This window comes from Coregonus lavaretus, assembly GCF_964263955.1.
Source record: "Coregonus lavaretus genome assembly, chromosome: 8".
In the NCBI taxonomy this organism is placed as follows: Eukaryota; Metazoa; Chordata; class Actinopteri; order Salmoniformes; family Salmonidae; genus Coregonus; species Coregonus lavaretus.
The window spans coordinates 33,555,794-33,577,164 of record NC_139995.1 but is presented as its reverse complement, the minus strand read 5'-3'; the positions used below and the strand labels follow the sequence as shown (position 1 = coordinate 33,577,164).

General features: G+C 41.0%; 1 protein-coding gene across 4 annotated transcripts; it reads right to left on the bottom strand.

Moving 5' to 3' along the window:
- Positions 1-1,801: 1,801 nt before the first annotated feature.
- Positions 1,802-17,492, bottom strand: LOC311133642 (cyclic AMP-dependent transcription factor ATF-1-like). Of its 4 annotated transcripts, none has more exons than XM_084167170.1 (8): positions 17,449-17,492; positions 14,997-15,097; positions 8,391-8,504; positions 7,898-7,995; positions 7,419-7,558; positions 5,446-5,625; positions 5,095-5,239; positions 1,802-2,754 (listed from the first exon to the last, which is right to left on the bottom strand). In XM_084167170.1, the coding sequence occupies exons 1-8, from the start codon at positions 17,462-17,464 to the stop codon at positions 2,610-2,612; spliced, it is 939 nt and encodes a 312-aa protein (XP_084023296.1). In that variant the 5' UTR covers positions 17,465-17,492; the 3' UTR covers positions 1,802-2,609. The 4 variants fall into 4 exon arrangements, with proteins under 4 accessions (XP_084023296.1, XP_084023297.1, XP_084023294.1 ...); XM_084167171.1 differs by lacking the exon at positions 17,449-17,492 and adding an exon at positions 16,893-16,997; XM_084167168.1 differs by having other exon boundaries at positions 1,803-2,754; positions 5,422-5,625.
- Between the last annotated feature and the right edge of the window lie 3,879 nt (positions 17,493-21,371).

Below are 21,371 nucleotides of genomic sequence, written 5' to 3'. Positions count from 1 at the left end.
ACAAATAAAAAACTGAGATTAAGAGCACTCCCTTTAAGAGTGTGCTCCTAATCTCAGCTTGTTACCTGTATAAAAGACACCTGGGAGCCAGAAATCTTTCTGATTGAGAGGGGGTCAAATACTTATTTCCCTCATTAAAATGCAAATCAATTTATAACATTTTTGACATGCGTTTTTATGGATTTTTTTGTTATTATTCTGTCTCTCAGTGTTCAAATAAACCTACCGTTAAAATTATAGACTGATCTTTTCTTTGTCAGTGGGCAAACGTACAAAATCAGCAGGGGATCAAATACTTTTTTCCCTCACTGTATATGCCCCCTTTATTTATCCTACGGTTCTGACTTGGTGTACAGGGAGAACACTGTAAGAACGGCCCATGTTCTGAATTCTGTCACTGTACATTTCAAAAGTGCTGGACAAATAGTTATGACTATGTCCGTTTTAGCTCTTCTTAATCGAAATTACAGATAGCCTCTTATCCGCTCATCGTTCCCTAATGCTATAGTTTGTACATCTCAATTGTCAGTAGAAACCACATTTGTTTAAGCAAGTCAGCCATATCAGCTGTTTTTTTAAAAGGCAGTAAATGAGGCTGAATTAACTGTTTCGCTGCCAGACAAGGCTCTGCTGATCGCCAGGTGTAGTGGTGGTAAGGATTCACTCCATGGTGCTGAAAAGAAAGCTCTGCAGTTGGGACAGCTTTATGTAGGCCCTAACAGTTTGTGGGCACTGTTTGTCACCATTATAGTGCAATTCATGTTTTGTTTAGTGATGTGCTGTGTAGTTTGGCCCCCCAAGATCTTTTTGTGTCAGTAAAATTAATTATGCGAGAAATGGTGGTGGAAATGCCGTTATGCGCAAATATTGATATAATAACCATCATATCGAAGTAAACTTGGAGTCACATAATGATATGGTGTGTGGTCCTCCCACTATGACTCGGGAAACCATGCAGTTTATTAGGTTACAGATTAAATTATGTTGAACTTCACAGGGTGGTGAAAGTGCACAGTGATCTTGACGCTCCTTTCTAATATCGAGGGTCATATTTTGGTGACATGATGATTGATGCTTAACTGCCTTTTGACGAATACAAATATTCTCGCTCTTATCCATAATAATCTCATAATGTAGACTAGCCTACCAGCATTGTATCTGCACGCTTTTAAAATATTAGCATAAATCTGTCCGCCAATTGGATGGAAACCTAGGTAGAGACCACAAGAGGTCGTAGTATATCCATAACCTCAAATACTTGTCACTAAATGGGGGCGACTGGACTAATTTTAGTCGCCCCCATTTACACTTCGTTTTTGACTAAAAGATCCCTTTAAGACTGGTTTTGCAATAAAATGCACTTTCAATTGAACATGCCTTTTAGTCCAGGGGTGTATTCACTTGGAACCAAACAGAACCAAACCAGACGTGGAGGGACCTACCTGAATTTGTCCAATAGAAACTCTCGTTATCGTTGCAAAACAGAACATTTTGCAACTGTTTGGATGTATTAATTACACTGATTATTTTAAAACAGTCTGTTGCAAAACGTTTTGCAACAGAAACCGTTTACTCCAAACGGAAAACCTTTCACAACAAAAATGAGTGTTTCTATTGAACAAATTCAGGTAGGTCCCTCCCAGTTTCGTTCGCTTCCGTTTACTTCTTAAACGGTAAACGGTTTCTGTTGCAAGAAGTAATGAATACATCCCAGGAAACAAGTCCAAGAGTGAGCCCCCAAATACATTTTGGGTATAACTTTTCTTTTTTTAATCCCCAGTGAATAATCTGAGACTGAATTTGTGAAAAATATTTATTTCCATTTACAGAATGAGAGACATTGCTTTCCCTCTTTTTGTTTGATTTGCTCATCCCCCTCACCCTCTACAGAAATATAAAATAAATATTACCCTGACATTGCGTGATTGTCTTAGTAACAGCCAATTCAGCCTTACACAATGTTATATTTTCAAACACCCCTTACATCTCTCTGGACAAGGGTAAGGAATGAGACTTGTAACATTTCCTCATGGGGGAAAGAAAGGGGGGTGGGGGTGGAAATAGCTGGTTCACATAAAAGATACACCATGCAATAAGATACATGAATTGTAACCATACAATAACAATTTGGCTGCAAATTGTTTGATGTTAAAAACAGCAGATTGATCCTACTGCTACACTTTTCTTTAAACAAATTGGGGGGGGAACATAAGGAGCTGATTCTGGCAAAGGGGGACACAATTGGAAATTGAATGTCAATGATAAAGCTCACAATTCACGCCTCCCATGTGCTCATAAAATATACACAAATATAAACATTTAAGCGTTAGTTATCCAATCCATTAGCTAAAAAAAAAATACTTTGATTAAAAACAGCCAACCTCTCTTTCACACCCTTTCATTGTCTTTTATATGGACACATCCCATTGCCACCGCCCGCGACACGTTTGTTAAAACAAAGAGTATAAAACAAACTGAGGAGGGTGATTTCAGGTCTGAAATGAAAGGTGTTCCCCGGTTAACCCCGCATTGTCCATGTGGCAGAGCAGAGCCGCTCGCTGACGGTAAAAGTCCCGCTTGCTGGCTGGCTTCTCTTCTTGTCCTCCTTGTTATCCTGTTTTGACACAGTATAGGTCCTTTAACGTCTTGAGTTCCTCAATGAGAGTCTTGTTCTGGTTCTCCAGCACGGCCACACGGTTCTCGAGACACTTGACGTATTCCTTCTTCTTCCTGCGACACTCACGTGCCGCTTCCCTGCCAGGGAGAAACACAGAAAACTGCTTTAGAGGATTACATTTAAAGGGATACTGTTAGATTTAGGTCGTCGTTCTACTTACCCAGAGTCACATGAGCTCATGGATACAATTTTTATGTTTCTACGTACCGTTTGTACATTATTTAAGTTAGCAAATCGTTAGCTTAGCGCAATTGCTGGAAGTCTCCATGTACAGTAGCCAGCTCCTCTCAAAAGCAGGGAAATAGACCTACAGTTGAAGTCGGAAGTTTACATACACCTTAGCCAAATCCATTTAAACTCAGTTTTTTACAATTCCTGACATTTCTATCCTAGTAAAAATTCCCTGTCTTAGGTCAGTTAGGATCACCACTTTATTTTAAGAATGTGAAATGCAGAATAATAGTAGAGAGAATGATTTATTTCAGCTTTTATTTCTTTCATCACCTTCCCATTGGGTCAGATGTTTACATACACTCAATTAGTATTTGGTAGCATTGCCTTTAAATTGTTTAACTTGGGTCAAACGTTTTGGGTAGCCTTCCACAAGCGTCCCACAATAAGTTGGGTGAATTTTGGCCCATTCCTCCTGACAGAGCTGGTGTAACTGAGTCAGGTTTGTAGGCCTCCTTGCTCGCACACGCTTTTTCAGTTCTGCCCACAAATTTTCTATAGGATTGAGGTCAGGGCTTTGTGATGGCCACTCCAATACCTTGACTTTGTTGTCCTTAAGCCATTTTGCCACAACTTTGGAAGTATGCTTGGGGTCATTGTCCATTTGGAAGACCCATTTGCGACCAAGCTTTAACTTCCTGACTGATGTCTTGAGATGTTGCTTCAATATAGCCACATAATGTTCCGTCCTCATGATGCCATCTATTTTGTGAGGTGCACCAGTCCCTCCTGCAGCAAAGCACCCCCACGAAATGATGCTGCCACCCCCGTGCTCCACGGTTGGGATGGTGTTCTTCAGCTTGCAAGCCACCCCCTTTTTCCTCCAAACATAACGATGGTCATAATGGCCAAACAGTTATATTTTTGTTTAATCAGACCAGAGGATATTTCTCCAAAAAGTACGATCTTTGTCCCCATGTGCAGTTGCAAACCGTAGTCTGGCTTTTTTATGGCGGTTTTGGAGCAGTGGCTTCTTACTTGCTGAGCGGCCTTTCAGGTTATGTCGATATAGGACTCGTTTTACTGTGGATATAGATACTTTTGTACCCGTTTCCTCCAGCATCTTCACAAGGTCCTTTGCTGTTGTTCTGGGATTGATTTGCACTTTTCGCAACAAAGTACGTTCATCTCTAGGAGACAGAACGCGTCTCCTTCCTGAGCGGTATGACGGCTGCGTGGTCCCATGGTGTTTATACTTGCGTACTATTGTTTGTACAGATGAACGTGGTACCTTCAGGCGTTTGGAAATTGCTCCCAAGGATGAACCTTATTTTTTCCTGAGGTCTTGGCTGATTTCTTTTGATTTTCCCATGATGTCAAGCAAAGAGCTACTGAGTTTGAAGGTAGGCCTTGAAATACATCCACAGGTACACCTCAAATTGACTCAAATTATGTCAATTAGCCTATCAGAAGCTTCTAAAGCCATGACATCATTTTCTGGAATTTTCCAAGCTGTTTAAAGGCACAGTCAACTTAGTGTATGTAAACTTCTGACCCCACTGGAATTGTGATACAGTGAATTATAAGTGAAATAAACTGTCTGTAAACAATTGTTGGAAAAATTACTTGTGTAATGTCGACTTGCCAAAACTATAGTTTGTTAATAAGAAATTTGCGGAGTGGTTGAAAAACGAGTTTTAATGACTCCAACCTAAGTGTATGTAAACTTCCGACTTCAACTGTAACTACTCCAAAGCTGGGTGGTTGGTAATTTATAGTTTTACAAAGCTATATACACTGAACAAAAATATAAACGCAACATGTAAAGTGTTAGTCCCATGTTTCATGAGTTTAAAAAGTAAAATAAAATAAAAAACACAGAAATGTTCCAAGCTTATTTCTCTAACATTTTGTGCACACATTTGCTTACATCCCTGTTTGTGAGCATTTCTCCTTTGTCAAGATAATCCATCCACCTGACAGGTGTGGCATATCAAGAAGATGATTAAACAGCATGATCATTATACAGGTGCACCTTGTGCTTGGGACAATAAAAGGCCACTTTAAAATGTGCAGTTCTGTCACACAACACAATGCCACAAATGTTTCAAGTTTTGAGGGAGCATGCAATTGGCATGCTGACAGCAGGAATGTCCACCAGAGCTCAAGGAACCAACTGTGCACTGCCACAACACTTCTCATACACACACAGTCCCATCATACCACGTCCTTATCCCCACACACACCTGTTCTTGGCGAGGCGGATCTCTCTCTTCATGGTGGGGTTGCCAGTCTTTTGCTCAGACATTCCTACAGGGGAAGTCATGACCACGGTCTGTTGCGCTGTGGGCGCCGTGCGGATCTGGTACGTCTGCATCTCTCCTCCTGCACCTGAGGGGGATGAGGCCAATCAAAACAATAGATGAGGGCATCTCCTCTTTATAATCTCAACACATTACAATGTGGTCTGCAAGCTGGGATCAGTCCTTTTTTTTACACACCTTCAGGGAGGCTTCAGTGACAACGAGAAAACTACTGGGTACTTCTCCTTATGGTATCATCTCAAAGCTTACCGTGAGTCATGAAGCCATACTCACTCTGTACGACCACCTGGTTGCTGGGCACGAGTATCTGCTGTCCGTCGGGCGTCTGGGCGTACTGTAGGATGGTGGTGCCCTGCTGTTGGCCTGAGTTGGTCATGGTGAGAGTCTGTAACCCCTGAAGGCTCTCTGACCCCGTGTTGGCCAGTTGAATGGTGCCGTTAGGGGCAATGGTAACTACAGACAAACAGACAGGAAGTTAGGGCCGATGGTTACTACAGACAAACAGACAGGAAGTTAGGGCCGATGGTAACTACAGACAATAAACACACAGGAAGTTAGGGGCAATAGTAACTACTAGTGATGGGCACCAATATGGAAAGTCGATACCAGATGCTTTATAAAGTGTTTTAGCCTGTATGGACATTGTTTTGCGAACAGTAATTAACAGTTTCAACATTTCTACATGCCGTGTTGCATTATTCAAGTGTGTTAGCTCCCTACTCATGCTGCACAGAAGTTAACATGTTACATGGACACAGCAGATCGAAATGGCTTGCATTGAGCGGTAGCCCAGGTTCTCACGGACACAGGAGTATATCTCTTCTGCCTGTGTGACAAGGTCTTGAAGTCTGACATTACTTGAAGCTGTGGTGACTGTCCAACTCCTGGCTGAACCCTACATCACAGCCACTGACAAAGCACATGCCTGCAATCGTAGTGCAGCAGGGGAGAGTGGTTTCGTCACTCTAGCACATTCAGAGATCGATTTATAGCAAACTTGATCAAAGTAATCTAAAATAATAGACTTTCAACAAAAAACACTGTCATAGATGGACAAGATTAACATGAGATGAAAGGCGAGTTCCTAACGAGTTCAGGAAGCCAAGCTAAACGTTCACAGTGGTGGGGGCAGACGTTTTGATCAAGAGAGACCTTTAGAAAATGTGCACATTTTCTCTAACACTAAACATACAAATATGTATTTTACAGTTATAAGGAAGGTGAAATCTTAGTTTTTTTTAAATTTGATTATTCTATATTTAGAGAGCATATAAGTAAGTTCAAGCCTTATTTATACAGTTTTGTTCAATAGGAAATACATCAAAATATTTCTAATTTGTATCATATTTGTACTGTGTACTTGAGCTTGTGTCCAAAAGTGACTACACCTCAGCAATTTATAACTATTTTTTGTCAGAAAGGTGAGGTTTCTTGGAGTATGCAGCATTACTAGTTATTTTTTATGGCCCTCTCATTATAAACAATTACTTTAGGCCATCATTGTAAATAAGAAATTGTTCTTAATTGACTTGCCTAGTTAAATAAAAGGTTAAATTAAAATAAACGTAGATTACATTTTAGATTACATTTAGTTACATTTGTCATTAAACTGAGGATTTCATCCATCGACATAGTCGACACACATTTGAGTATGCTTTATGTGGCCTTGCTGTTGCCTTGGGAACACACACAAACCATGTGTGTGTTCCCAATGGTATGCGTCGGGAGCACACACACCATGAACACACCACGGCAGCCATTTTGCACTCCCTGTCCCTTGCGGTGTGGTATATTTTCACAAAACTGCAGTAGCCCATCATTGATGATCCCTTACATTTTTTGACATTTTAGTCATTTAGCAGACGCTCTTATCCAGAGCGACTTACAGGAGCAATTAGGGTTAAGTACCTTGCATCGACAGACTTTTCACCTAGTTGGCTTGGGGATTAGAACCAGCGACCTTTCGGTTACTGGCACAACGCTCTTACCCACTAAACTACCTGCCGCCCATACTTACTCAACAAGTGCCTGACCACACCTCAGGAGCCATTTTGCACTACCCATCCCCTGCGGTGTGGTATATTTTCACAAAACTGCAGAAGCCCATCATTGATGATCCATTACTTAACAAATGCCTCCAATTCTAACAATATCCAACTGTATAATCTATTTATGATGACAAAGTGATGCATTGGTAGGACGTGTTATGTGGTTGTTGTAGTGCTATGTAGTAGGGCAACCCTTACTGTACTGGCCGCTGCTGGTCTGGTAGATTGTCTGGGTGTTGGGCATTGTAACTGTGGTCATGCCAGAGGAAGCAGGGTTGTCACCCTCTCCCTCGTTCTGTGACGCCACCTCCTCAGCAGACAGCTCATTGAGGATCTTTCTACAGACCACCAGGATAGAATTACCCATTATATGTCTGTCAATTACCTCCTTCTGCCAAAACAACAAACACTGTCTATGCTACAGAATCAAACTAATGAGACTGGAAAATTAATGGAGAATAGGTGGCTCACTATTAAACATCCAAAATGTAACATCAATGTAGCATCATTGTTGGATTTCAGTTCACTACTTCTAAATTGAGATTGACTGTTTTTGCACATCATCATGGATACTATTTAACATCCCAGTCCATCACCAGCAGTGACCTTTGCAGTCTACACACTTATTTTCACCATTAAATGGGCAACTTTGGACACAACAGTGCGGTGGCAGCTACCTGTAGGAGGGCCGTCTGGCCAGTATATCTCTGGTCTTCTGGGCGTAGGCTCCACTGTCTGAGGAGTCCTGGGAGTCGTCACTGTCTGAGCCCTGGCCCTGTGGAGGAGAGAAGAGATGCCAGGACATGGTGGGTTACTCATCTACCATGTTTACTTAATACCTAAAATCAGAATGTGGTGGTTCTAGGGTGTACAAGATAGAGATACCCTCCCATCAATCGCACATTTACCCCAGTAATACCATTTGGCAAGATAACGTGTAGGATAAAGGCTAACATAGATTTAAGTTATGCTAGAAGAACAGGGGACACCTCACTGTCATCCAGAGGCACTGTAGTCCAGGGCCAGTATTCATACAGCATCTCAGAGATGGGTGCTGATCTAGGATCAGGTTCCCCCTGTCCATGTAATCTTGATCAGCACTCCTACTTTGAGATGCTTTATGAACAAGGGCCCAGGCCTAGTTCCTGGTTGTTGAGGAGCTCCTCTTACCTGAACAGTCTGCACCTGTGGGGACTGGATGACCGACGACTGGATCACCCCCTGCACCTGGAACTGACCCCCAGGGAGCTGGACCACCGTCACAGGAGAGCCCCCCAGAGCCATCTGCAAACACACAGTCAGTTTAGAGGGTGACAGGAGTGAATATGCAATCCTGTACATTCAGTATGCTAGTCTGAATGGATCGTCACTTTTTTTTTTTTTTATCTAGTAAAAACTCATATCGCTTCCTATCTCACTCATCAGCATAGCAGGTATTTATATGATAGTGTCTATAATGTTACCTCGTCAGCATATTCATAGGGTAGTGTCCTAATGTTACCTCATCAGCTTAGTGTCACGTCTCTCTTCCCCATTTCCTATTAGCAAGCATATGGAATGTCATTCACCTATTCACTTCAGCCTATGAGCATGGCACACTAAGGCAATTCCACCACGGTTGCTGATTAACCTATTGGCTCAATCGTTCAATAATAACTCCTTTCTTTCAATCAATGGGCCTGAATCTAGGGGAGTATTTATGTCAACTCAAACTGCGCTTCAGAGGGCATTTCTGCGTGGGAATTGTTGCTCATTTCACTATCCATGGCATATTTTAGAATTCATGGCTGCTGAGCCGGTAACTGTAGGCTATTCAACAAGTGGAATTATTATAAGGGGTGGACCGCGGCCTCTGACAGATCATCATTGTCCACTATTTCAATTTGCAGAGGATAGTTCTCATCTCCCAGCTCAGTCAAGCACACGGCTACAGGCTACTTGCCCAGCTGACGTTTGTCACTTTAGCCTACCTTTGGTTCTCATTAGTGCATCGCATGTCCCTGGCGGCATTTTGATTCCCCATCATGCTGCCACGTCTAGCAGTTATCCCACGTTAATATAAATTAATTCACTTCAGCTATCAGATCCGGATGGAGCATTGTAAATGCACGTTTACTAGGGGTGTAACGATCCATCTACTACATCGATGTATCGATTTATATTCCTATGATCCAACTACATCGATCTGTGCTCGGCGAGTTGGCCTTTTGGACAACATATATCAATCTAACATCGTTTTAAAATGTAATAAATCGATTGTATCGATACTAGGAAATAACCCATTGGATTTAAGCACGTCAGACTTTATATGGATGTTTTTTACATTTACATTTACATTTTAGTCATTTAGCAGACGCTCTTAACCAGAGCGACTTACAGGAGCAATTAGGGTTAAGTGCCTTGCTCAAGGGCACATTAACGTAATTTAGCAGACGCTCTTAGCCAGAGCGACTCACAAATTGGTGCGTTCACCCTATAGCCAGTGGGATAACCACTTTACAATTTGGGGGGGGGGGGGGGGTTAGAAGGAATACTTTAGCCTATCCCAGGTATTTTTCTTAGCACTTTTAATGATAAAGGCTTTAAACATTACTCGATTCAGTCTGCCTATCCGTGACGTCATCGCCCCGCGCCAGCAGCAGCGCAAAGGCGCAAAGACAACAAAACATAGCATGGCGGACGACAGAGGAGAAGCCGACGAGCGAGAAATTATCAAGCCACCATTGCGGTCCTTACAAGAAACAGGAATCTAGGAAACTTCACCTGCACTGTCCAGTATCCAGGTATTTATTTCAGTCACACTGGTTGAATTTTTGGCTAAAAGGTTACTGAATCGATTTCAAGTCACTGAATCGTTTCGGATCGTATCGTTCTAAATGAACCAATATCGTCCTTGAATTGTATCAACAACCACGAATCGTGATTAAAATCGAATCGTTGTTAAAACGAATCGTTACACCCCTAACGTTTACGCATAGTCTCCGAGGCATTTTTAGACCCACTAGGCCAGTCTGGTAAACAATATGTTGTCTTGTGTCAAATGTTCTTTTGCAAGAAGTGCACGGAGATATATCCAAATCTATCGTCTGCAGGGACAAGGGTGCATATATGCTGCTGGTAATGGCTCCCAAGTATAATCCATGCTTCGCCTATTATCTGATGATACTCATCGTTACTCATTGTCACTTCATTCTTATGTTCTGCACGCAATGCATAGTCATTATAATATAGCCACTAGGGAGCCAGGCCCTGCCAGGCCCCCCCCCCCCCATACAATCAAATCGTATTGTCATATGTACAGGATAGATGTGATGTAGGCTTCACAGTTCAATGAGATGCTTACTGGTGGCAATCTTGTTCACTCATCAAATCACATTTTATTTCTCACATACACGTGTTTAGCAGATGTTATTGCGGGTGTAGCGAAATGCTTGTGCTTCTAGCTCCGACAGTGCAGTAATATCTAACAATTTCACAACATATAACCAATACACACAAATATGTACAGTGGGGAAAAAAAGCATTTAGTCAGCCACCAATTGTGCAAGTTCTCCCACTTAAAAAGATGAGAGAGGCCTGTAATTTTCATCATAGGTACACGTCAACTATGACAGACAAAATGAGAAAAAAAATCCAGATAATCACATTGTAGGATTTTTTATGAATTTATTTGCAAATGATGGTGGAAAATAAGTATTTGGTCAATAACAAAAGTTTCTCAATACTTTGTTATATACCCTTTGTTGGCAATGACACAGGTCAAACGTTTTCACACACTGTTGCTGGTATTTTCGCCCATTCCTCCATGCAGATCTCCTCTAGAGCAGTGATGTTTTGGGGCTGTCGCTGGGCAACACGGACTTTCAACTCCCTCCAAAGATTTTCTATTGGGTTGAGATCTGGAGACTGGCTAGGCCACTCCAGGACCTTGAAATGCTTCTTTCGAAGCCACTCCTTCGTTGCCCGGGCGGTGTGTTTGGGATTATTGTCATGCTGAAAGACCCAGCCACGTTTCATCTTCAATGCCCTTGCTGATGGAAGGAGGTTTTCACTCAAAATCTCACGATACATGGCCCCATTCGTTCTTTCCTTTACACGGATCAGTCGTCCTGGTCCCTTTGCAGAAAAACAGCCCCAAAGCATGATGTTTCCACCCCCATGCTTCAAAGTAGGTATGGTGTACTTTGGATGCAACTCAGCATTCTTTGTCCTCCAAACACGACGAGTTGAGTTTTGACCAAAAAGTTATATTTTGGTTTCATCTGACATTCTCCCATACTCTTCTGGATCATCCAAATGCACTCTAGCAAACTTCAGACGGGCCTGGACATGTACTGGCTTAAGCAGGGGGACACATCTGGGACTGCAGGATTTGAGTCCCTGGCGGCGTAGTGTGTTACTGATGGTAGGCTTTGTTACTTTGGTCCCAGCTCTCTGCAGGTCATTCACTAGGCCCCCCTGTGTGGTTCTGGGATTTTTGCTCACCGTTCTTGTGATCATTTTGACCCCACGGGGTGAGATCTTGCGTGGAGCCCCAGATAGAGGGAGATTATCAGTGGTCTTGTATGTCTTCCATTTCCTAATAATTGCTCCCACAGTTGATTTCTTCAAACCAAGCTGCTTACCTATTGCAGATTCAGTCTTCCCAGCCTGGTGCAGGTCTACAATTTTGTTTCTGGTGTCCTTTGACAGCTCTTTGGTCTTGGCCATAGTGGAGTTTGGAGTGTGACTGTTTGAGGTTGTGGACAGGTGTCTTTTATACTGATAACAAGTTCAAACAGGTGCCATTAATACAGGTAACGAGTGGAAGACAGAGGAGCCTCTTAAAGAAGAAGTTACAGGTCTGTGAGAGCCAGAAATCTTGCTTGTTTGTAGGTGACCCAAATACTTATTTTCCACCATAATTTGCAAATAAATTCATAAAAAATCCTACAATGTGATTTTCTGGATTTTTTTCCCTCAATTTGTCTGTCATAGTTGACGTGTACCTATGATGAAAATTACAGGCCTCTCTCATCTTTTTAAGTGGGAGAACTTGCACAATTGGTGGCTGACTAAATACTTTTTTTCCCCACTGTACATACACTACCGTTCAAAAGTTTAGGGTCACTTAGAAATGTCCTTGTTTTCAAAAGAAAAGCAATTTTTTTGTCCATTAAAATAACATAAAATTGATCAGAAATACAGTGTAGACATTGTTAATGTTGTAAATGGCTATTGTAGCTGGAAATGGCTGATTGTTAATGGAATATCTACATAGGCGTACAAAGGCCCATTATCAGCAACAATCAGTCCTGTGTTCCAATGGCACGTTGTGTTTGCTAATCCAACTTTATCATTTTAAAAGGCTAATTGATAATTAGAAAACCCTTTTGCAATTATGTTAGCACAGCTGAAAACTGTTGTGCTGATTAAAGAAGCAATAAAACTGGCCTTCTTGAGACTAGTTGAGTATCTGGAGCATCAGCAATTGTGGGTTCGATTACAGGATCAAAATGGACAGAAACAAATAACTTTCTTCTGAAACTCATCAGTCTATTTTTGTTCTGAGAAATGAAGGCTATTCCATGCGAGAAATTGCCAAGAAACTGAAGATCCCGTACAACGCTGTGTACTACTCCCTTCACAGAACAGTGCAAACTGGCTCTAACCAGAATAGAAAGAGGCGTGGGAGGCCCCGGTGCACAACTGAGCAAGAGGACAAATACATTAGAGTGTCTAGTTTGAGAAACAGGCGCCTCACAGGTCCTCAACTGGCAGCTTCATTAAATAGTACCAATTTGATCATGTCATGTTGATCTAGCGCCTGTTTGCAGTTTAGGCTTCAAGTTTGGTTTAAAGGATTCGTACAGACAGTGGCAAGTCAAATTCAAGGACTCAAGTACTGAGCAAAGTACAGAGAGATCCTTGATGAAGTTTGGACACACCTACTCATTCCAGGGTTTTTCTTTAATTTTACTATTTTCTACATTGTAGAATAATTGTGAAGACATCAAAACTATTAAATAACACATATGGAATCATGTAGTAACCCAAAAAGTGTTAAACAAATCAAAATATATTTTATATTCTTCAAACAGCCACCCTTTGCCTTGATGACAGCTTTGCACACTCTTGGCATTCGCTCAACCAGCTTTATGAGGTAGTCACCTGGAATGCATTTCAATTAACAGGTGTGCCTTGTTAAAAGTTAATTTGTGGAATTTCTTTCCTTCTTAATGCGTTTGAGCCAATCAGTTGTGTTGTGACAAGTAGGGGGGTCCATAGCCCTATTTGGTAAAAGACCAAGTCCATATTATGACAAGAACAGCTCAAATAAGCAAACGACAGTCCATCATTACTTTACATGAAGGTCAGTCAATACGCAACGTTTCAAGAACTTTGAAAGTTTTTTCAAGTGCAGTCGCAAAAACCATCAAGCGCTTTGATGAAACTGGCTCTCATGAGGACCACCACAGGAATGGAAGACCCAGATTTACCTCTGCTGCAGAGGATAAGTTAATTAGAGTTACCAGCCTCAGAAATTGCAGCCCAAATAAATGCTTCAGAGTTCAAGTAACAGACACATCTCAACATCAACTTTTCAGAGAGGACTGTGTGAATCAGGCCTTCATGGTCGAATTGCTGCAAAGAAACCACTACTAAAGGACACCAATAAGAAGAAGAGACCTGCTTGGGCCAAGAAACACGAGCAATGGACATTAGACCGGTGGAAATCTGTCCTTTGGTCTGGAGTCCAAATTTGAGATTTTTGGTTCCAACTGTCGTGTCTTTGTGAGACGCGGTGTGGGTGAACGGATGATCTCCGCATGTTATGGTGTGGGGGTGCTTTGCTGGTGACACTGTCTGTGATTTATTTAGAATTCAAGGCACACTTAACCAGCATGGCTACCACAGCATTCTGCAGCAATACGCCATCCCATCTGGTTTGGGCTTAGTGGGACTATCATTTGTTTTTCAACAGGACAATGACCCAACACACCTCCAGGGTGTGTAAGGGCTATTTGACCAAGAAGGAGAGTGCTGCATCAGATGACCTGGCCACCACAATCCCCTGACCTCAACCCAATTGAGATGGTTTGAGATGAGTGGGACCACAGAGTGAAGGAAAAGCAGCCAACAAGTGCTCAGCATGTGGGAACTCCTTCAAGACTGTTGGAAAAGCCTTCCAGGTGAATCTGGTTGAGAGAATGCCAAGAGTGTGCAAAGCTGTCATCAAGGCAAAGGGTGGCTATTTGAAGAATCTCAAATATATTTTGATTTGTTTAACACTTTTTTGGTTACTACATGATTCCATGTGTTATTTCATAGTTTTGATGTCTTCACTATTATTCTACAATGTATTTTTATTTTATTTTACAAAAAGAAAAACCCTTGAATGAGTAGGTGTGTCCAAACGTTTGACTGGTAGTGTATGTAAATGTCATATTGCACTGTCTATAAAATCAGCAGAAATAATATTGTGATACAATACTGTATTCCCCTCTCCCATCACTAATATGTACCAGCACGCTAGTAAAGATGTGAGGAAAGGCAATGGTCAAAGGAAAATTGATAGACGAGGACCAAGCAAGCCTCATTACCATTCTGATATTATTCACAATAGGACCCTCGTCATGTTCTCTGTGACAATTGGCAGTAACTCCACATGGCCCTCTCTAAAAGTTTTCACCTGTACAGTGCTTTCCCGTCAGTGACATTATTCCCATTACTAATCCCTACTTCCAGAAAGACAGTGAGTCATTATTAACCTGCTGATATCAGTCTGTTGGTTACCTGTTGGGCTATCTGTGAAATCTGTGAGGCTGTGATGGTGGTGGGGAAGGTGACAGTCTGTGTCTCAGTGCCATTGCTGTTCTGCACCTCTTCCATGGTCACTGCAGAGGCAGAGATACTGATACATTAAAAGGTCCAATGCAGCCATTTTTTTTTCTCAATATCAAATCATTTCTGGATAACAATTAAGTATTTACTGTGATTATGTTCAATTAAAATAGTCAAAAATAAACAAAAATAGCTTCTTAACAAAGATACATTTCTCAAGCAAGAATTGTCCTAGGACTGTCTGGGAGTGGTTTGAGTGGGAGGGGAAACCTGAAAATTAGCCTTTATTTGCAAAGAGGATTGGAACTCTTTCTTATTGGTCAATTAACTAATTTACTGCATGGTGATGTCACTATGGAAGGCCAAAACTCCATCCCCCCCAATATAGGCTGAACTAAAAAGGGCATTATCATTTTCACAATTTTACAGTATTATTCAAATAAAATAAAATTGTATTGGCCACATGCGCCGAATACAACAGGTGCAGACATTACAGTGAAATGCTTACTTACAGCCCTTAACCAACAGTGCATTTATTTTTAATAAAAAAGTAAAATAAAACAACAAAAAAGTGTTGAGAAAAAAAAGAGCAGAAGTAAAATAAAATAACAGTAGGGAGGCTATATAGGGGGGTACCGGTGCAGAGTCAATGTGCGGGGGCACCGGCTAGTTGAGGTAGAGTTAAACCTCTGTGTGGAAATATATATAAAACACAGGAAAATCACGTTGACTACACTGAGCCTTTAAAGACCACTAATTACTAAAACATTAAAATATAGAGACAACACTACACAACAGATAGACATTATTTTTACTGAGCATATTTGTTAGACCATATAACTAGGCTAGTCTGTCATTCAGTAAGAAAGGGATAGATGTATTTACTAACTTGTACAATTTTAAGATTTCTGCATGTAGCCTACTTACATGATGGCTCACTGGTGTGTATGGGCACTGGACAGAGCCCTCTGGCAAGCCTATTTTGTAAATAGAGGGATATGGTGGACTGATCGGACAGGCAGAGCATCTCCATGGAAACCGAGGAGAGTCACCCATCCCTCCCCCTAAAAAAATATTGACTAGCTAGCTAACTGTTCATCATAGTTAGAATTCCTATGCCCATACACCAGGATATTTGTTTTTATCCATTAAACAAAACATATAGCTAGCTAACATTAGCTAATTATGTCTCACCAAGGATATGGTCTTACTAAGGACAGGATTTCAAATTCAGTACTAGCTACCTAAATTGCTGACAGCACTAAACTTTCTAAAGACTACCTGTGCTTGTGGTACCCACGTTAGCTAACTAACTAGCTAAACATTGCTAACTAGGTACCGGAGTTAGTTGGCTACGTTAGTTAGCTGGTTAACTACTGTGCAGCGTTTTCTACGGTTAGACAGCATCCTCTAATTTGAATACAACGTTTGCTAGCTAACGTTAACGATTGTTAGTTAGTCAATTTGTCAAATTAGGCCGGGTAACGTGTCAGTTAGTCAGCTAACTACTGTAACGTTAGTTGGCATGCTAAACATTGCCATTGGTGAATAAAACAGATTATATTATTAACATTTCTCCAGGTCTCATATGCCTTGTAGCTAGTTAACTAGTACTGTATGTGCTTTTGTCTCAATGAGCGAATTCGTGTAATACCGAGTCACTGGCACGCAAGTACCCGCGTCAACAGACGTCAGCAATACCACCACCTTCCCCTTCGACAACGACGAGCAGACGGAAAGGGAGCCGCCATTACATTATTAGCAACAAAGCACACCATTTCGCAATTCAAAGCGGAGAACATAGCTAATATATATGCAGGCGGTGACATTTTTGAGAAGCTGTATTACCTTTCAAATCCTTCGTGGGCCTCAGCAATGGCGTTGATTATCTCAAAAGCGAGTATAAACAAGGGGGGATTGTTGCTGGCTAATTGCTAAATTAAAGGGCGGCGCGGCAGCATTTCTTTTTTTTTTGTTAAAATATTTTTTTTTTTAAAGGAAGGAGGCCCAGGAAACACATATGACGTAATTGTTTCCTTTGAGTACTGTGATTGCCACAGCAAGGAAAGTGTAAAAATCATTCTCAATCTTTCTGTATTTTGAAATGTAAATGTGATGTATTGTATTGATGTTAATCCTCTGTTTAAAATATAGTCCATTGAATATGAAATAAAGATCATTTTAACGCAAAAAGAAACAAAACAATAAGAGATGATGCAAACAACTGTATCTCATGAAAGAGAAATTAATCAGAGAGCTATTGTTTTAAAGCTGTCTTGTTAAAAAAATGAATTTAAAGAAAGTGTAGTGAAAGGTCAAAGAGGTCTCGTTCAGAATTATCCATAAGTATTACCCTACGAATCATTACCTGAAGAAACTCAAAAAAGACAAACATTTACAGTACTTTTTGTGATGAGCATCCAGAAAGAGTTTTTCCATTTATTTTGGAATTGTCTACATGTAAAGAAATGATGGCAAGATCCCGAGTGGCGCAGTGGTCTAAGGCACTGCATCCTGGTTCGAATCCAGGCTCTGTAGGAGCCGGCCGCGACCGGTAGACCTATGGGGCGGCGCACAATTGGCCCAGCGTCGTCCAGGGTAGGGGAGGGAATGGCCGGCAGGGATGTAGCTCAGTTGGTAGAGCATGGCGTTTGCAACGCCAGGGTTGTGGGTTCGATTCCCACGGGGGGCCAGTATGAAACAAAAAAAAAGTATGCACTCACTAAATGTAAGTCGTTCTGGATAAGAGCGTCTGCTAAATGACTAAAATCTAAATCTAAGATATTTGTAGATTTAAAATGGATAATATTTTTGATGACTTTTGTTTATTATGGGAGAATGTGCTGCTCGGTTTCCTTAACTATAATAAGGATAACGAAAACAAAATGTACCTCTTGAATGTAATTGTGCTAATGGTAAAATTGTATATTCATAAATGTAAATTCACTAATAAAAAAACACTTGTTTTCTATAAGGAGTTTGAGCAGTACATTAAGATCATTCTACATTCTTTGAATAAGAAAGTTGTAAAAACAGTCAATAGGTCTGTCTTTTAAGGCCTTTGTATACCTGTAATTATTTGTACCCTCTAGCATATAGCGTATATGTATGTTTGTTTGTATACTTCCTGTATAACTAGTGTTTTTGTAAAATTAAAAGTTAAAATTAAAGTGTAGTTAAACAAGGGGAGAATCTCAATTGCATACTCCTCGTGTCCTCTCTCCCCGCCGCATTATCAAACCCCATTGGAAGAGAAGGTCAGAGGGGCGGGACCTCTGGCTTTCTCATCCAATGGATTTTGAGAAGGAGAGAGGACCCGATGAGTATGCAATTGAGATTCTCCCAAGGGCTACCTAGCCAGGGGTGTATTCATTAGTCAGATTCTGTTGCAAAACGTTTTCTAGGAGCCAAACTGAAGCAAGCATAGCTGCGGGAAGTAGGGGTGCTGCAGCACCCACTGAAAATCAGGAGAAAAAAATGGGGGGCGGGGGGAAATTTTTTCTCACAAAAGTAGTGCACTGGGCCTTTAGTAGTCCTGTATTAGCGGACTGATATAGCCATCTGCAGCACAGGCAAAATTAACCATGCAAAACAGCCCCAGACCATTATTCCTCCTCCACCAAACTTTACAGTTGGCACTATGCATGGTGGCAGGTAGCGTTCTCCTGGCATCCGCCAAACCCAGATTCGTCAGTCGGACTGCCAGATGGTGAAGCGTGATTCATCACTCCAGACAATGCGTTTCCACTGTTCCAGAGTCCAATGGCAGAGAGCTTTACACCACTCCAGCCAACGCTTGGCATTGTGCATTGGTGATCTTAGGCTTGTGTGCGGCTGCTCGGCCATGGAAACCCATTTCATGAAGCTTCCGACAAACAGTTATTGTGCTGACGTTGCTTCCAGAGGCAGTTTGGAACTTGGTAGTGAGTGTTGCAACCGAGGACAGACGCGCTTCAGAACTCGGCGGTCCCGTTCTGTGAGCTTGTGTGGCCTACCACTTCTCGGCTGAGCCAAAACCAACGAGTACATTTCAATAGTTGAAATGATCAACATGAGTAATGTCCTTGAACAATGCACCCAACATGCATTTGAAAGTTGTGAGAAAAAAAGAACATTTGATGCAAAATCTAAATGAGTGAAAATAATGGGGAGAGGGTAATATAATATAATATCATCAAGTCTTTATTTCTAAAATATATCATATGAGCTAAATCACCCCAGACCACAACAAAATCACAATTGGATCATCCCCATCACAGACCTGTTTTTAATTGACATTATTCATATTATCATTATTAACCAAATAATGTATATACACAGCATACCAAGAGTGCTTACACAAAATATTGATTTAACCCAGATAAAGAGATGTGTGCTGTGCTATATGTACAATACCACTAGTCAAACCTAAGACCTCGTTCTTTGTATATTTATTACAAAATTAATTTCCCCCAGCCTGTGTAAGGGGTTAAACTTCACGGCCATTGATTGCATAGTGTCAAAAACTATTTTGGAGAGAGCAGGAGCAGAGAGAAGAGGAAGCCCTTATTGACCACCCTGTCGTAGATGGATTGCAGCACTGAGTAACCCCCCATTTACTCTTCTTAATGTTTGCAGTCTTAGCAGTAATGCCAAGCAAGTCCTGGGACAAACATCTAAAACATGGGGAGTATTATTCACAGACTGCACCGGGGGACCACCTGGTCCTTCCCTGTTGTCAGAGTAGCCAACTATTGTTCTTTGAAATGTCTCCCAAAAATCTGATGCCTAACTTTCCTTGAATCTGATGCCTAACTTTCCTTGAATCTGATGTCTAACTTTGCTTGGTCTCTGAGTCATGCAGATAGACATTCCACGGTGAACTTTGAATGTAAATTCAAAGGCAGGATATGGCGCTATAACTTGTCACTGCTTTTGTTTTTCTGCATGGATAGGTTCAAATCATATGGCAACCATCTCATCTCTCTAAACATCGTAATTGCACAGCACAAGGGGGACAATTGTTTAACTCATACACATCTCTAGTACAGCGCAGTGCTGCAGTTAGTTCAATCTTCACACATTGTTCTTATTCATACATTATGACAAAATGAAATGCATCTTCTTTTCAAGCTTTTAAACTGTATTTACATTTACATTTACGTCTACGTCATTTAGCAGACGCTCTTATCCAGAGCGACTTACAAATTGGTATTGTTGAACATGACTGAATGTTAAATAAAGACAAACCCCATTCACACTTCTCACATATTTAAGATGAAAAAAAACATTTAAAAAAAAACTATTTACATGTTAGACAATGATAATTAATAGTTCATCATGGACTCCTATACCACTGCAAGGAGACATTACTTTTTTTTGAGGAGCACAGAACGGAAAGAGCATACAATATAATTATAATTATGTGAAAACTTCTAAAGTTTACAGTAAATGAGAAACCTTTTCCCAGAGTGCTACAAATTGTGTGTGGGGAGGAGAGGAACATATCAAAAGCTAAATTTGTGGATAATAATAATAATAATAATAATATAATAATATGCCATTTAGCAGACGCTTTTATCCAAAGCGACTTACAGTCATGTGCGCATACATTTTTACGTATGGGTGGTCCCGGGGATCGAACCCACTACCCTGGTGTTACAAGCGCCATGCTCTACCTGTTTCATCCACAGGACTGTGCCTAACTGTACTTGTTAATAAAATATTGAAGTTTACAAAAGCCATTGACGTTTACAGGGGGAAAAAACTGGTTCCAGTGATTTAAAGTAGAATATGATTCCATTTTCAAACCTGACCACTATGACAGTGTCCAATGTTTGATTACATTAAATATTACAGTCCTATTTTGCTAATTGGCTACCTTTTCGTATGCAAAATGTTGCATTGCCATATTCTCTCACTCACATTCTTCAATCCCTCAGCCTAGGACAGTCAGTGAAAAGTGCCCTGCATCTAATCTCATTTATCAGTGGTTCACAGAAAAAATAAGAGCTTGCTTTAATTTGCCACAAAACAACAGTCATTTATATTGGTTTAATCATTCTCCCCAAGCTCATAACATCAAAGCAATCTCTGGTTGGGGCCAGGAGTTATCCCTGACTGTACAAATCCCTGACAACCTTATTCATGGTGGGGTTGTTTTCATGGTCCTTCGAGTCGGATGGGACCTGACCTGGGGAAACTCCTGGCCCTATTAGCTAGTTCCTTTCTGCTAATCCTTAGTGAACTCTGATTCCTCAAAAAGTATTCCTCACAATTAATATGCTCCTTGAACATGAGGAATGTGCATAATTGGATCATTAAAAAATATAACATTTTTGGAGAAAG

Bases quoted from the DNA above. Each gene is read 5' to 3' on its own strand.
- LOC311133642 (XM_084167168.1), bottom strand. The intron at 7,996-8,390 runs GTAAGAGGAGCT...TCTCCTCCACAG, and splicing joins CACAGGTGCAGACTGTTCAG to GGCCAGGGCTCAGACAGTGA. The intron at 5,626-7,418 runs GTAAGGGTTGCC...GTTTGTCTGTAG, and splicing joins GACCAGCAGCGGCCAGTACA to TTACCATTGCCCCTAACGGC.